Source organism: Schistocerca cancellata, chromosome 2, assembly GCF_023864275.1.
Source record: "Schistocerca cancellata isolate TAMUIC-IGC-003103 chromosome 2, iqSchCanc2.1, whole genome shotgun sequence".
Classification (NCBI taxonomy): domain Eukaryota; kingdom Metazoa; phylum Arthropoda; class Insecta; order Orthoptera; family Acrididae; genus Schistocerca; species Schistocerca cancellata.
The window spans coordinates 741,919,005-741,932,578 of NC_064627.1; the positions used below are offsets into that span (position 1 = coordinate 741,919,005).

At 39.7% G+C, this 13,574-nt stretch overlaps 1 protein-coding gene across 1 annotated transcript in view; it reads left to right on the plus strand.

Moving 5' to 3' along the window:
- Positions 1 to 13,574, plus strand: part of LOC126162547 (serine/threonine-protein kinase ATR) — a 368,495-nt gene that overhangs the window by 140,995 nt on the left and 213,926 nt on the right. Inside the window, exons 13-15 of the mRNA XM_049919128.1 lie at positions 735 to 1,187; positions 6,757 to 6,931; positions 11,883 to 12,134. Coding sequence (XP_049775085.1) covers positions 735 to 1,187; positions 6,757 to 6,931; positions 11,883 to 12,134 — 880 coding nt within the window. The remainder of the gene's footprint in view (positions 1 to 734; positions 1,188 to 6,756; positions 6,932 to 11,882; positions 12,135 to 13,574) is intronic.

Consider the following 13,574-nt stretch of genomic DNA (forward strand, 5'->3'; position numbering starts at 1 on the left):
CCACCACCACCACCACCACCACCACCACCACACCTGGAACCATCATGCCCCTCCATTCATTTTAGCCCTGGATAATAGGCTGCCACTGTTACCAGCTCTATTATTCCTATGTCCACATTCTCAGCTTTCACTGTCTTTAAGATATTTGTCTTAATTTTGGTAAGGGGCTCTTAAATGGTACTATCAGATATATTTTTTGAGAGATATAGTTTTCTGTCACTCCTCATTTATTCTGGCTTCTGGCAGGCGACCTCGGAATACTTAGGACCCAGGTTGATGAAATTAGTAAAGTTTTTGTTATTATTTTTATTTTTCCATGAATTTGATTTGCATTTTTGAACTGTGGCCGTGGATTAATTAGCTGACGGCACTGATATAAACTTAGGAGCATTCATAAAACAGATTATGTAGGTGAAAACTGGTGATCCTTGACACAACCATGGTGGTTTTCTTGCACCTTAATGGCCATTATTCAAACACGGCTTGTATCTGTTCAGCCAGAATATGTTGGTCACATTTTTTCGTTCCTCATCTTAATGTAACACACACTACTATTTACTGCCAATTTGTTTTGTGGGAACAAATTGATGATGCTGTTTCCCTCTGCATATGAAATGTTTCTCTCTTTTGTGTATCATAGTTCCCTTTAAATTTAGAAGGAATTACACAGAATTATATACACATATTTGTGGTAAAACCTAACATACTAAAAAAGAGCATTTGTTTCATCACAGGAAATTAACTGGGAATCAACTGGACTTGCAACTTGTGTGTACTGACTGCCAGTCAAAAGATGGGCCTGAGGTGCAACTGTCTTTGAACAGTGATACCACAGAATTTCTGGCAGGATTAACAACATTGGCAGTGGAATCAAGTACATCGCCTATGAAACGTGCTGCTGCTATGTTTTTACCATCGCTTGCAAGACATTTTCCAGTGGCATTTTCTCATCCAAAAGGCCTTCCTTTCAGTCAGTGGCTTACCATGCTGTCCGATCCAGATAGCAGCGTGCGCTCAGCATTTTCAAAACATGTTCACCATTTAATAATTGGCCAGCGTAAGGAGTGTCAGCAAGAGCTCCTGTCTGAGTTTTCCCAGCATATCATGGCTGCAGTACGGAAAGCTCTTCACACCAAAAACAAGCCTTTACAGGAGTCACTTATTTTCACTCTGAAGACACTTGGATGGTTAGTAGGAGTAGTATTGCATTAAAAAAAAAGTTTGATTTTTGGCTGTCAAAAGTTGTGAGCTGTATTAAGTGTACATCATTTTCTGCAGTTATTCTTAATGATTGTATAGTTGGTAGTAAATCTGAAGCAAAATGTATTCATGTTTTTAGCAAGGAACTGGCTTGCTGGTAGTTCCCTGAGGCATAGTTGCATCTTTTGATTAGCTTCATTTTCTTATATGGGGGAATTGCAGGCAGGAAGAAATGTCCTTATGAAATATGTATCCATTACTGTAACTTACTCAGTAAAAAAGGAGTTATATTGTTTGTTCCCAGTGTATGGTATTTAATTCTTGTTTTCCTTGACATTATCAAAATATTTTGAAGTAATCTGTGTTTACGTAAGAAAATTGTTACAAGCTTCAGATACATCTGTGTATTATCATAGTCAATACTACACTGTTGGATCTTAATTCACCATTTTATTAACCGTTAGATTCACAGAATTTGAATTTTGCACTAAATAATATGATGATAGTTTTGGTATGGGAAAAATATACAAAACTGAAGACAGGCAGCTACTAACCACAAAACTGAAGACAGGCAGCTACTAACCACCAGACAAATGGTTAATGTCACACGGGCACACTTAAAATTGTTTAAACAACACTAACCTTTGAGCTAGCTTAAAGTACTCGCTCTCTCACGTGGGTAAACATCCCCCCCCCCACTTTTCCACACACACACACACACACACACACACACACACACACACACACACCTGAAGTATTCCCTAGTTTGTGAAATGCATGTTAGATTGCGACTGTTGTTATCCTCAAATCCTGAACTGCTACATCTCGAATAAATGCTGGGGTAAACCATATAGATCATGTTGATATGGACTATTTCTGTGTTGAAGCTGTGTGCTGGAATCTGGAAGCTTCAATAAATTTTCAACTTTATGCTAAATAATAGAAAGCACTTACCCTGAACACAGTTATGTTGTCCCTTCTGTCACAATTGGTGTATATAAGGCAACACCACATATACAGTTAGTGTCCATTCATCTGATATGACATTATATGAACTCTGTCTGACAGCAAGGAATAACATTCCTGTGTAAATTGACAGATAACTAAGTGTTGTATGTTTTCCATGACATCAGCACAATTGGCACAGCGTGCCTTTTATTCAGTGGTGCACCCTGATTCTCCAAGCTGGGATACCACAGTACAGAATAACTGCGAAGCCAGCCGGTACCACAGCGTGTAGTGAACTGCTCTTGTCCCACCTTGAAGACGCATGACGTCACTCTGTATCAGTTTACATGCACAAACAGTAATAAAATCTTCGAAACAGTTTGTGGTTTTTAACTATTTAACTAATAAAAAATACTTTCAACTGCAGCAACCATCATTGATTGGTTAGACAGACATTTGGTAAAACACACACACACACACACACACACACACACACACACACTCACTCACACTTGCTCACCTCCAGGGCCACCCCTCTCTGACTACTGACTTGGCATTTTTTCTCATAACTCCAACACTCCTATCACCACTGCTGACTTTCCACCAGACTCACTCTTCTGCTTCTTGTGCTTTTGGCTGTGGCGAATGAAAGTCTTAAGTATGCTCCTCTTCTAAGCAAAAAAGCAGGGCCTTGATTTACGATGCATCAGGTAAAGAATGTTTGGCTGCTTAACTTCAACATTTATGAGAGGTTCCTATAAAAACTGCTGTTCCACTATGCAAACTGAATGTGTTTGTCCATCAGCACCTCAGTCATGAAGAAGAACTGGAAGAGGAGAAACTAAAGGTGCTGGCACACCTGCAGAAAGCGGATTCCATTTCTGCTTAAATCCTCAGGAAATATAGCTTCAAATGTGTGATGTGCCCATTGACACAGACAGTCAACTTTCTTGTAATCTAAAGGACAGTTTAGGATTATGGAAGCCAGGCATCTACAGTATTCCTTGTGAATGTGGTATACATTGATCAAATGACAGGAAAATAAAGTGTCATTGTGTGGTACACAAAGCAACAAGTGGTTGGAACAAACCAGTGAATGTGCAGTATCTGAGCACTGTCTGGAGCACAAGCAGTCCACTAATTATTATGAGACAAAAATGTTGGTTCAACCTCCCATATTGTGGGGGAGTGTCAAAATGAAGGCAGTGCAGAACAAGTTGGGGGAAGCCCTTATCAACATAGACCCTGGCTACCAACTCAGTAAATCTTGGCGACCTATGCTTAAGTTACAGAAGGAGTGATGTTATCTGCATACACATGCAGCAGATTGCTATTCTGTAAGTGGTACCAGCATTTATTCAGCACCTGTTCAACTGGTAGATGTAACAAAAAATTCCACTGGTTCTGCTGAAAGCTGACTTTGTACGGATCACCGGCTGCTGCAAAATGACCCAGGGGAAGGGGACATTACAGAGCACATAAATGTCAAGTGACATCTATAGGGGCAAACTGTGTACAGATTGATTCAGAATAGAGACCACCCATGAGAAGAAGATGTCAGATGGAACATCATAAACAGGTGCATGGGGATGCCAGGTGAGGAAATAGAGGGACATCATGAAGGAAAGGGCAGCTCACTTATCAGCTCAGTACATCAGATGTTTCTGATGATGACGACAAGGTAAGTTGCTGAAATATTTTACCAATCAGACATTAAAATTTAACAATGAAAACAATCAATTATTGATAAAATTATTTAATTAGATAGATAAAAAATCTGCTCACCAAGTGGCATCAGAACACCCACATAAAAGACTGTTGTGACTGGTTGGCTTTCGGAGCCAATGGCTCCTCCTTCAAGCTCCTTTCCCCTCAACTGTTGTGCCTGAAGAAGGGTCCTCTGGCTCCGAAAGCTTGCAGTCACAACAGTCTTTTATGTGTGTGTTCTGCTGCTGCTTGGTGAGTTAGATTTTTTATCTATCTAATTAGACATTAAAATTTGGCAGAGTGCCATTGAACACTTTAGTCTGTGTTTCAGTACTTTTCTTATTGTCCTTTGTCACTTGTATCTTGAGAACATCAACTGTATCTTGTGTCATGGGTTTCTCTGCTTCTCATTGAGATCTGAAATTAATGGTATCATACCCAAATCCTTACGTAAAAAGTGGCATTACACTGACCATTCAGCCTATGCAACTTGTAGTCCACCTGAAACATGGCATTATATTGATCATTCACCCAGTACAATTTGTAGTCCACCTGAAACATGACATTATGTTGACTGTTCAGCCTATGCAGTTTGTAGTTCGCTCCTATGCCACTCCTGTTATCAAACCTGTTTTGCCTGTGGGCTATTTCCCTGTGGATAGCTTGGGTGAAATCTGTTACACACAACCACCTACCATTTTCTATTGCAGCCTTGGCCTGGGCATTCTGTAGCCAATCAAAGACGCATGTGAAAGCAGTCACACTATTTGCCAGTTGTGCTACACTATTGTGCATCATTCTTTATGAGTATGACAACTAAACAGCTAAAAGACTGACATCTTACCTGGTGAAAATTGTGAAAGAAAAAATACCAGGTATTATAGTTAATGTTTATACCAAGTAGCATTATATTTCAATACCAGACCATGACACCATCAGCTGATGTGCTGTAATGAGGTCATATTTCATTTCAAATTCCATATATAGAAAGTAAATGGATGCAGCACCTGTTTAAAGAGTTCTTCACAGTTGTATGAAACTTTTGTGTGATAAGCTGCAGTGATTTTCCAACAGGTATATTAACTAAAGGTTGATAAAATGCTGAAACTGACCATGTGGCTCTGCCCTGAAGATGTAATTCTTTGCAAACATTGTATGAAGTCAGAGGAGCAATTGCACATTTTGTGTACAAGATGCTGGAGAACAGCTCTAGTATTACTCTTGTCAGCTGCAAGGGAGATGAGTTTGCTTTCTCCTGTAGGTGCATTGAGTGCTTGTCTCTCGCTTCCTGAAATGTTCAGTTTATCAGGTCAAGCGTTTGTCAGAATTTGACCAGTTCCTTGATATATTATTCCAGCACTGCTGGAGAGAGAGAGAGAGAGAGAGAGAGAGAGAGAGAGAGAGAGAGACGGAGAGGGAGAGGGAGAGGGGGGATGGCGACTTGTTTGATGATGCTCATTACATTCGAGATTGTTGAGTTTCTGGGAGTGGTAGTAAAGTCACATTATTTGTGACGCACATGTATTATATCTTCATCAAATTCCTGTTTCATGAGAGGAGTTTGTGTTTCCTTCTTATTGGGTGTCCTTGTGTCATACGTCCGTATGCGAAATTTCCACACTCCTAAACATCCCTAGGTCCACTGTTTCTGAAGTGGAAACGTGAAGGAACACATACAGCACAAAAGCGTACAGGCCGGCCTCATCTGTTGACTGACAGAGACTGCTGACAGTTGAAGAGGGTCGTGATGTGTAATAGCCAGACATCTATCCAGACCAGCACACAGGAATTCCAAACTGTATCAGGATCCACTGCAAGTACCATGACAGTTAGGCAGGAGGCGAGAAAAGTTGGATCTCATGATTGAGCGGCTCATAAGCCACATATGATGCCGGTAAATGCGAAATGACGCCTTGCTTGGTGTAAGGAGTGTAAACATTGGACGATTGAACAGTAGTAAAATGTTGTGTGGAGTGATGAATCATGGTACACAATGTGGCAATCTGATGGCTGGGTATGGGTATGGCGAATGCCCGGTGAATGTCGTGTGCCAGTGTGTGTAGTGACAACAGTAAAATTCGGAGGTGATGGTGTTACAGTGTTGTCATGTTTGTCATGGAGGACGCTTGCACCCATTGTTGTTTTGTGTGGCACTATCACAGCACAGGCCTACATTGATGTTTTAAGCACCTTCTTGCTTCCCACTGTTGAAGAGCAATTTGAGGATGGAGACGGCATCTTTCAACATGATTGAGCACCTGTTCATAATGCACGGCCTATGGGGAGTGGTTACATGACAATAACATCCCTGTAATGGACTGGCCTGCACAGAGTCCTGATCTGAACCCTATAGAACACCTTTGGGATGTTTTGGAATGCCAACTTTGTGCCAGGCCTCACCGACTACAATCGATACCTCTCCTCAGTGCAGCACTCTGTGAAGAATGGGCTGCCATTCCCCAAGAAACCTTACAGCACGTGATTGAACATATGCCTGTGAGAGTGGAAGCAGTCAACAAGGCTAAGGGTTGTGTGTGTGTGTGTGTGTGTGTGTGTGTGTAGGCAGTCACGCCTGCATTCATGCATGTGTGCGTACATGCACATGTGCATGCTGTGTACTTGCATTTTATATGCTTGCAGTTCATCACATCTATTTTGGAGCTGTTGCCATTCCCCTCATTATTTTATTAGCACTTGTTACACTATGATGAAAAATTGTGACTTTGAAGTCCATTACAGATTACAACAGTGTATCTAAGGAAAATAAGTAAAATGTGTATTTTATATTATTATTATATTTACCCTGATTGATCTTACACTTTCCATTGCTCATTCTCCTTCTCCTACCAGTACAACTACTACTACCATCACTGCCAGTTCCACCATATTTTTCTTTTCCAGTAATGTGCGCATAGAAGGAATACTGCTGCATACTGCTGCTGCCCTTGTAGCTTTGGCTTTACACGTAAATGCAAGTTGTACAAGTGTTTCCAGGCTGTGTTTAAATGCCATAGTCAAAGCTCATGGCATATCTCTTCAAATGTTATTTACAAGATATCGACTTCAGCTGGGCTGTGTAAGTACTGTAGCAAAATTTAATGTTTTTCTAGAACATACTGAAGACTTGCAGGAAATTTCTCAGGTACTTTTAATGACTGTTTTGCTCTGAAAATAAGTAAGTTAACAATTTGAGCATAAAAACATAAAATCTGTGAAATGCAGCAGGAGACTTTAATTTCCACATTTTATCACATTTGTCATTGCCTGACAAAACAAAAAGTGAAGCATACTGAAGGTGACCAGGAGACCAAATGAAATTTCAATGATTGCAAAATGGAGTCAAATTCACAAAGAACTTAGTAGCATGAGCCCGCTTACCAGTATGGCACTACACTCTCTCTAGCCTGGATGCACGCACTGATTTGGTTGGAAAGCCAAAGTATCTTCTCTTGAGGCAAGCTAGCCCACAACTGATGTAACAGGTACTTGGTATCCTGGATACTGGGACTGGGATGGAGTTTACATCCAAGCTGGCCCCACATGTGTTCTGTAAGGGACAGATCTGGGTGTCTTGCTGGCCTCAGGAGTATCATAGCATCTTCGAAACAGTTTACAGAGACATGTGCGATGTGTGGACAAGCACTGTTGTGTCGAAAATTGGCACAACTATACTGTCACATGAGAGGTAGCACTTGAGTACATAGGATGTCCTGATACCATTGTGCCGTAAGAGTTCCCTCCATCACTACCAGCCTTGACCTAAAGTCAGAGTTTGGAAAAATGGGACGTCTCCCCATATCACTGCCCTACATTGGGGATGATGGTCATGAGCGATAGTGCAGAACTGCAATTCATCACTGAACACAATGCAATACCATTCATCAGCTGCCCATGCTTCCTGGCCACGGCACCATTCCAAATGCAGCCATTTGTGTTGTGACACTGACATCAACCTGCACTTGGCACAGTAGTTTCCTAGTCGAGCTGCTGCTACTCTGCAACCATTGGTGCAGGATGTCACAGAATGATACATGGAGTCAATCACTTGTTCTCGGATTGCAGGCGCAGATGTGTAGGGGTTACAATGTAATAGCTCCACAATACAGTGATCTTCCCTTGTGGTGGTCAGACACTGTGGACCAGAACCTTGACAACAAGCATGTGTCTCACTTATTCCAGTGCATTCCAACATGACTTCACTGTTACATCCAAATGTCCCAGAAATCTGGATATTACATGATTCAACCAGATAGCTAAGTGGGGACCTACATGATGCTCCTTTCAAACTCTGTCAGGTGCTGATAATGGTGTGTCACCCAAGTATGTGGCATTGCCTCACACGAGTACACATAGCATCTCTGTATCCTTCACAGTGGCATTGCCTCACACAAGTACATAGCATATCTGTATCCTTCACAGTAATCACTCAGTATCTGATACTGTTCACACTCCTTACATCTCTGTCAGGTCTGGTAGCATCACTAAACATGAACAACACTAATTCATTCTGGTGCCATTCTACCTGTCATAGAGGATTCCAGCTGTAATCATTTACATACGCACTGATGGTGTGTACATGTTTATGAAGTGACATCGTTATGCAACCATGTCTTCCTGGTGTTTTGTTTTTCCCAGGCAGTCTTTATTCCTCATAAGGTGACAAGCAATAATGTACATTTTCTACTACTATAGCAAACAAGAAACTGGAAAACAATAGAAAGTGTTTACCTCTAACACTGCACAGCACATTGTTCACAACAGTTTGGCTTCTCTGACCCTTCAAAATTAGCATTTATGAAAAATCCCTGAAAAAAGTCTGGTGTCTTGTAAATATTAATGCATGTGTCACTCCATTACAACCAAAATCTAATATTCACATGCAAAAAGAAAAGAAATAAGTTCCACAGTTTTGACAGTGTGCAACAACCAGTTATTGTTGATATGTAATGAATAATAGCATATTCACACATTCACAGACTCACTTGTCTTTGGAGTTTCTTTTATTGTCGACCACTTCTCTTAATTAGTTTGGGAGCTTTAGGTAATAGAGCCTCAAAAATGTCTTCTAGCATAAACTTTTGGTTAAGAAATATTTGAACAGGTTTTGTCTCTGAACACACTGTAACTTCAGTAAAATAATTAGTTTTTTTTTGGGGGGGGGGGGGGGGGGGACTTGAGAATCACGAATGTTACCGGCAGTGCTTTGGTTAGCACCCTTAACTTGCATTTGGAAGGATGTTTGTTCAAATCCACCTCTGATCATCCTTGATTAGGTTTTCTGTGATTCCACTAAATTGTTCCAGGCAAATGCTAGAATGGTTCCTTTGAAACAGCACATTCCCCATTTTTGACATAATCTGAGCTTCTGCTTCATCTCTGATAACCTTATTGTCGATGGGACATGAAACCCTAACCTTCTTTCTTTCCTTCTTCCTTACTGAACTGTCCAGATATGATATATGACCCATCCTCACTATTTCGTTTCTCCCATTACCTGTCTCCTTCTTCCCAAACTTCACAGTGGCTTTTCTGATTACTGTACAAGACTATTACTTCTTTGTGGACAAAATCAACATTTGTGGCCAGGAGAAATTGTCTCTGTTGGGATCTATGGCTTTTTCATTTTTTTTTAACAGTGATTGGATTCTACCATATTGTTATAATTAAACTGAAGGTGTTCTGAGTGCTTTCAGTGCAGGCCGTATACATCACAGGATGCTGAAACATTATGTTCATTAATCTATGTGCTCATGGAGTATGCTGAAAAAAAAAAAGTGGTTCCAGTTTTGCCACGAGGTGAAAATATGGCACTTTTAAGTTGTCAGAACTTGGTGTGGATACAGGAAAAGGGAGGGACAATTAAACACTTGATAACAGTAGTTCTGGCATGTTTATTAGAATATAGTCATTAGTTAGAACGTGTTCAGTGTGGTCTCCCGACTCTGCAACATGCTGCATCCACAACACGGCATAGTCAACAGTTGCTCACAGCATATCCGATGTAATCAGAGCGATATGTCATTGTATGCTGTCTTTCAGATTAGGAAGGGTCCAGATACATCCCTGATAGATTCGATCTTTCAGTTATCCCCACAACCAGATGTCACGTGGGTTTACGTCAGGGGATCTGGAAGGCCACACATCTTGAGGCTGCCTAGAGATTCTGCCTGTCTTGGGGCTTCATCTGGTGCACGTTTTGAACCTTGTGGGGATACCAGTGTAAAATGAGCTGCAAAATCTTTTGAACTATTGACCAGGGGAGAGACAGTTCCCCAAAGCACTGGCTGCAGAATTTGAGGCCTGTGCTGCACGATTGGCTATGGCTGCACTAACTTCATCAACTGCCATGGGACTGGGTTGTCTCCCACTCCCTGATGCACCACCTAATTCACCTTCACTTCAAATTTTGTGTTCATGCTTCTTAGCCCATTTATCGACCTGGGGCTTCTTCGCAGCTGTTTCTGTCAGCAATATTTCTGCAGTGCAGCACTGCTATTGCAGCTATTTTGATAAAACAATTTTACTAACAGTGCATGGTCTTTCTTCCCAGTAGTCATTGCGTCTCATACTGAAAACTTCACTTTCTTAACCCTTTACACTGACAGGCACTTCACGAAAGACCCCCGCCCCAATTCCATCAATTGCTTTACCTGATTTATCAAATTACATTCTTCAGAGGTTCATCAAACTTTGGACAGTATCTTTGTTTCACTGTTGCCAAGTGACAAAGAACGTGCTGATGTCAAAACATGAAAGATTTCACATTATGACTGCTTACAATGCCATATATGCTGTGAGTGCACTGATCAATGAACATAACTATGATGTTTCAGCATCCTGCAATGCATATAGCTAGCACTGCAGCATTTGGAACACCATCAGTTTAATTGCAACCATCCAGTGCGTCTAATAAAGGAAGGACTTGGTGATCTGGAATATCTGTTTTCAGCTTACTTGTTAGTGTCTTATGATTTGAGACCAGAGAATAGTTGAGAGATAACACAGTGGAAGGCACAGTGCAATTATCCATAATAATGATTATGTGGATTCCAGAAATATTGAGTGGACATTTAGTTATCAACTTGCATTACAGCTTTTGTTTTTTTTGCTTGACAAACATTTGTGGTAGCTGTACGATACTTAAAGTGACCCCCACCCCAATTCCATCAATTGCTTTACCTGATTTATCAAATTACATTCTTCAGAGGTTCATCAAACTTCGGATAGTATCTTTGTTTCACTGACTTCTTGTTTCATTTGATGTGGAGTAACATTGTTACCAGAATACTGGTGAAATTAAGGAAGGAGGGACAATGATTATAGTCTATAATCAAGGAGACAGTGTTTAAATTCATTCTAACACCACAGCTATCCACATTCTGTGTATTTCATTATGTCATTCTACAAATTTGTGCGCGATGATCTCAGATAGGCAGAGTCCTTGTTAGCAGTGGGAAAGCCTCACACCTGATATTGTTCCACTGAATCATAATTAACCCTGGGGGAAAAGAAAGGAGGGCAGTGACACTGAGATATTTAGTAGAACTATGACAGCCAGACGGGGTGGGAGCGGTTCTAGGCGCTCTAGTCTGGAACCGCGCAACCGCTATGGTCGCAGGTTCAAATCCTGCCTTGGGCATGGATGTGTGTGGTGTCCTTAGGTTAGTTAGATTTAAGTAGTTCTAAGTTCTAGGGGACTGATGACCTCAGAAGTTAAATCCCATAGTGCTCAGAGCCATTTGATCCATTTGATCCATTTTTTTAGAACTATGCCAGTACTATTATGTGTTGTAAAATTTTATGTAAACTATTAATGTTACACGTGTGTTAAATATTTGAAATTTACCATTCCTATATTTCCAAGGGTTTTGAAGCATATCTGTGACACTTGCTTAGTACCTTTTGAAATGTAGATGATTTTAAACGTACATTTAAATTAGTTTGTAATAAAGACATTGTTACAAATAAACTTAATATTATTGAAAATAACCTCAGAAATAGCTATATAAATTTTCTGTTCCATGCAGGTCATAGTAATGTTTGCTGTACAGAGCCATTCCAAATCTAAGCGTAATTTTGTGGCAACGCTACAAGTAGCAAGCAAGCTATTTGGATTTGAGTCTGCTCGCACACTATTACTACAAGAAGGCCATCGACTGCTTCCTTTCCTCTTTTCAGAGGTGTCGGTTCTGGGAGAATCCACATTGATGTTACTACTTGAACAGGTGGCAGAGCAGATCGATAATACAAGTGAAAAACTCATTCTGCAAGAGTTCCAGGTTGTTCTCATTTCATATTATTTGTTGTACAGATATTGTGTGTATTTAAATATAATTGCATTAAAAAATGGTTACTCAACACAGAATGATTAGCTTTTTCCTCTAGTTGCTGCTACCCTTCGAGACCTTTTATGCTGCATTTTCCTTATTCCCTTTGAATTAAAAAAATGTTGTGTCATGATTAATTCCTAACGCACTCCAAGTATGAATATCAAGTATGAATAGGCTGGTACTTTGTTCTGTCACAACTGTCTGCCACTTACTTCATTTTCAGTTTCATTACTTTGTTGCAACACGTTTATTCATGCACATCATGCTACAGTACATGACTCCTATTCGACAGACTCCAGGAAGAGATGCAACTGGCATGTGGATAGTAGATAAAGGTATATGGGTCAGATTAGATTAGGTGTACTTTCGTTCCAACAGATCCATAGTGAGGAGGCCCTCAAGGATGTATGACATTATCAGAGAAACAAGAAAATGTAATAAATATTTACATGAAATATGATAATGTACCTTCCACAGATTTCAAATGAAATGTCCCTCATGGATGTGGAATAAGTGAAAAAAAATCTTAAACATACTTTCATGTGAAAGGTAATAAATGATTTGTCACAGGACATGTAAATGTTCAGTACACTGTGCTACTTATTTGCAATAATAGTTTTATTGCACTAAATTTATACAGAAGTCAGATTGTACTGACACTCACATTATTTTAATTTTATGTACAGTCAAATAACAGAAATAACTTTTTGAAAATTTGACATGACTGATGCTCCAGAAGAAGAAAACAAAATCATATACACAATAGTTGGTTCTACGTAGAAATTCATTAGTGTATTAGCGGGAGTTGACCACCAATAAATCCTTTAGGCTTGTCTGAAACTGAACTTTATTAGTTGTTCAACTTTTTATGACAGCTGGAAAATTATTGAAAATGTGTGTTCCCGATTAAGATACATCTTTCTGGACCGAAAAAAATGACTTTAAATCTATTTGAAGAGTATTCTTATTTATTTTATTCCATGAACTGTGCCATTGATTTGAAAAAGAGATATATTTTTAATGGCAAATTTCATTAAGGGATAAAGATATTGGGAAGCAGTAATTAGTATCCCTAGACCCTAAACAGGCATCCACAGGATGTTCTATTATTATTATTATTATTATTATGCCCTATAAGTTTTTGAATGCAGAAAACTTTGGCTTGGCTTAATGAGTTACCCAAAAAATAATCCCGTATGACATGTAATGAAAGTAAACATGTTATGATAGCTTTTTTTATTTTTAATCAACTGTGTTTGGCATTGCAAGTAGATATTTGTTTAGGCACTTTATCAGCTCTGTGGTATTCTCATTCCAGTTAAATTTATCGTCAATCTGTAATTCCAAAAATTTTGCACTGTCAATTTCTTCTATATTTTTTTCATCATA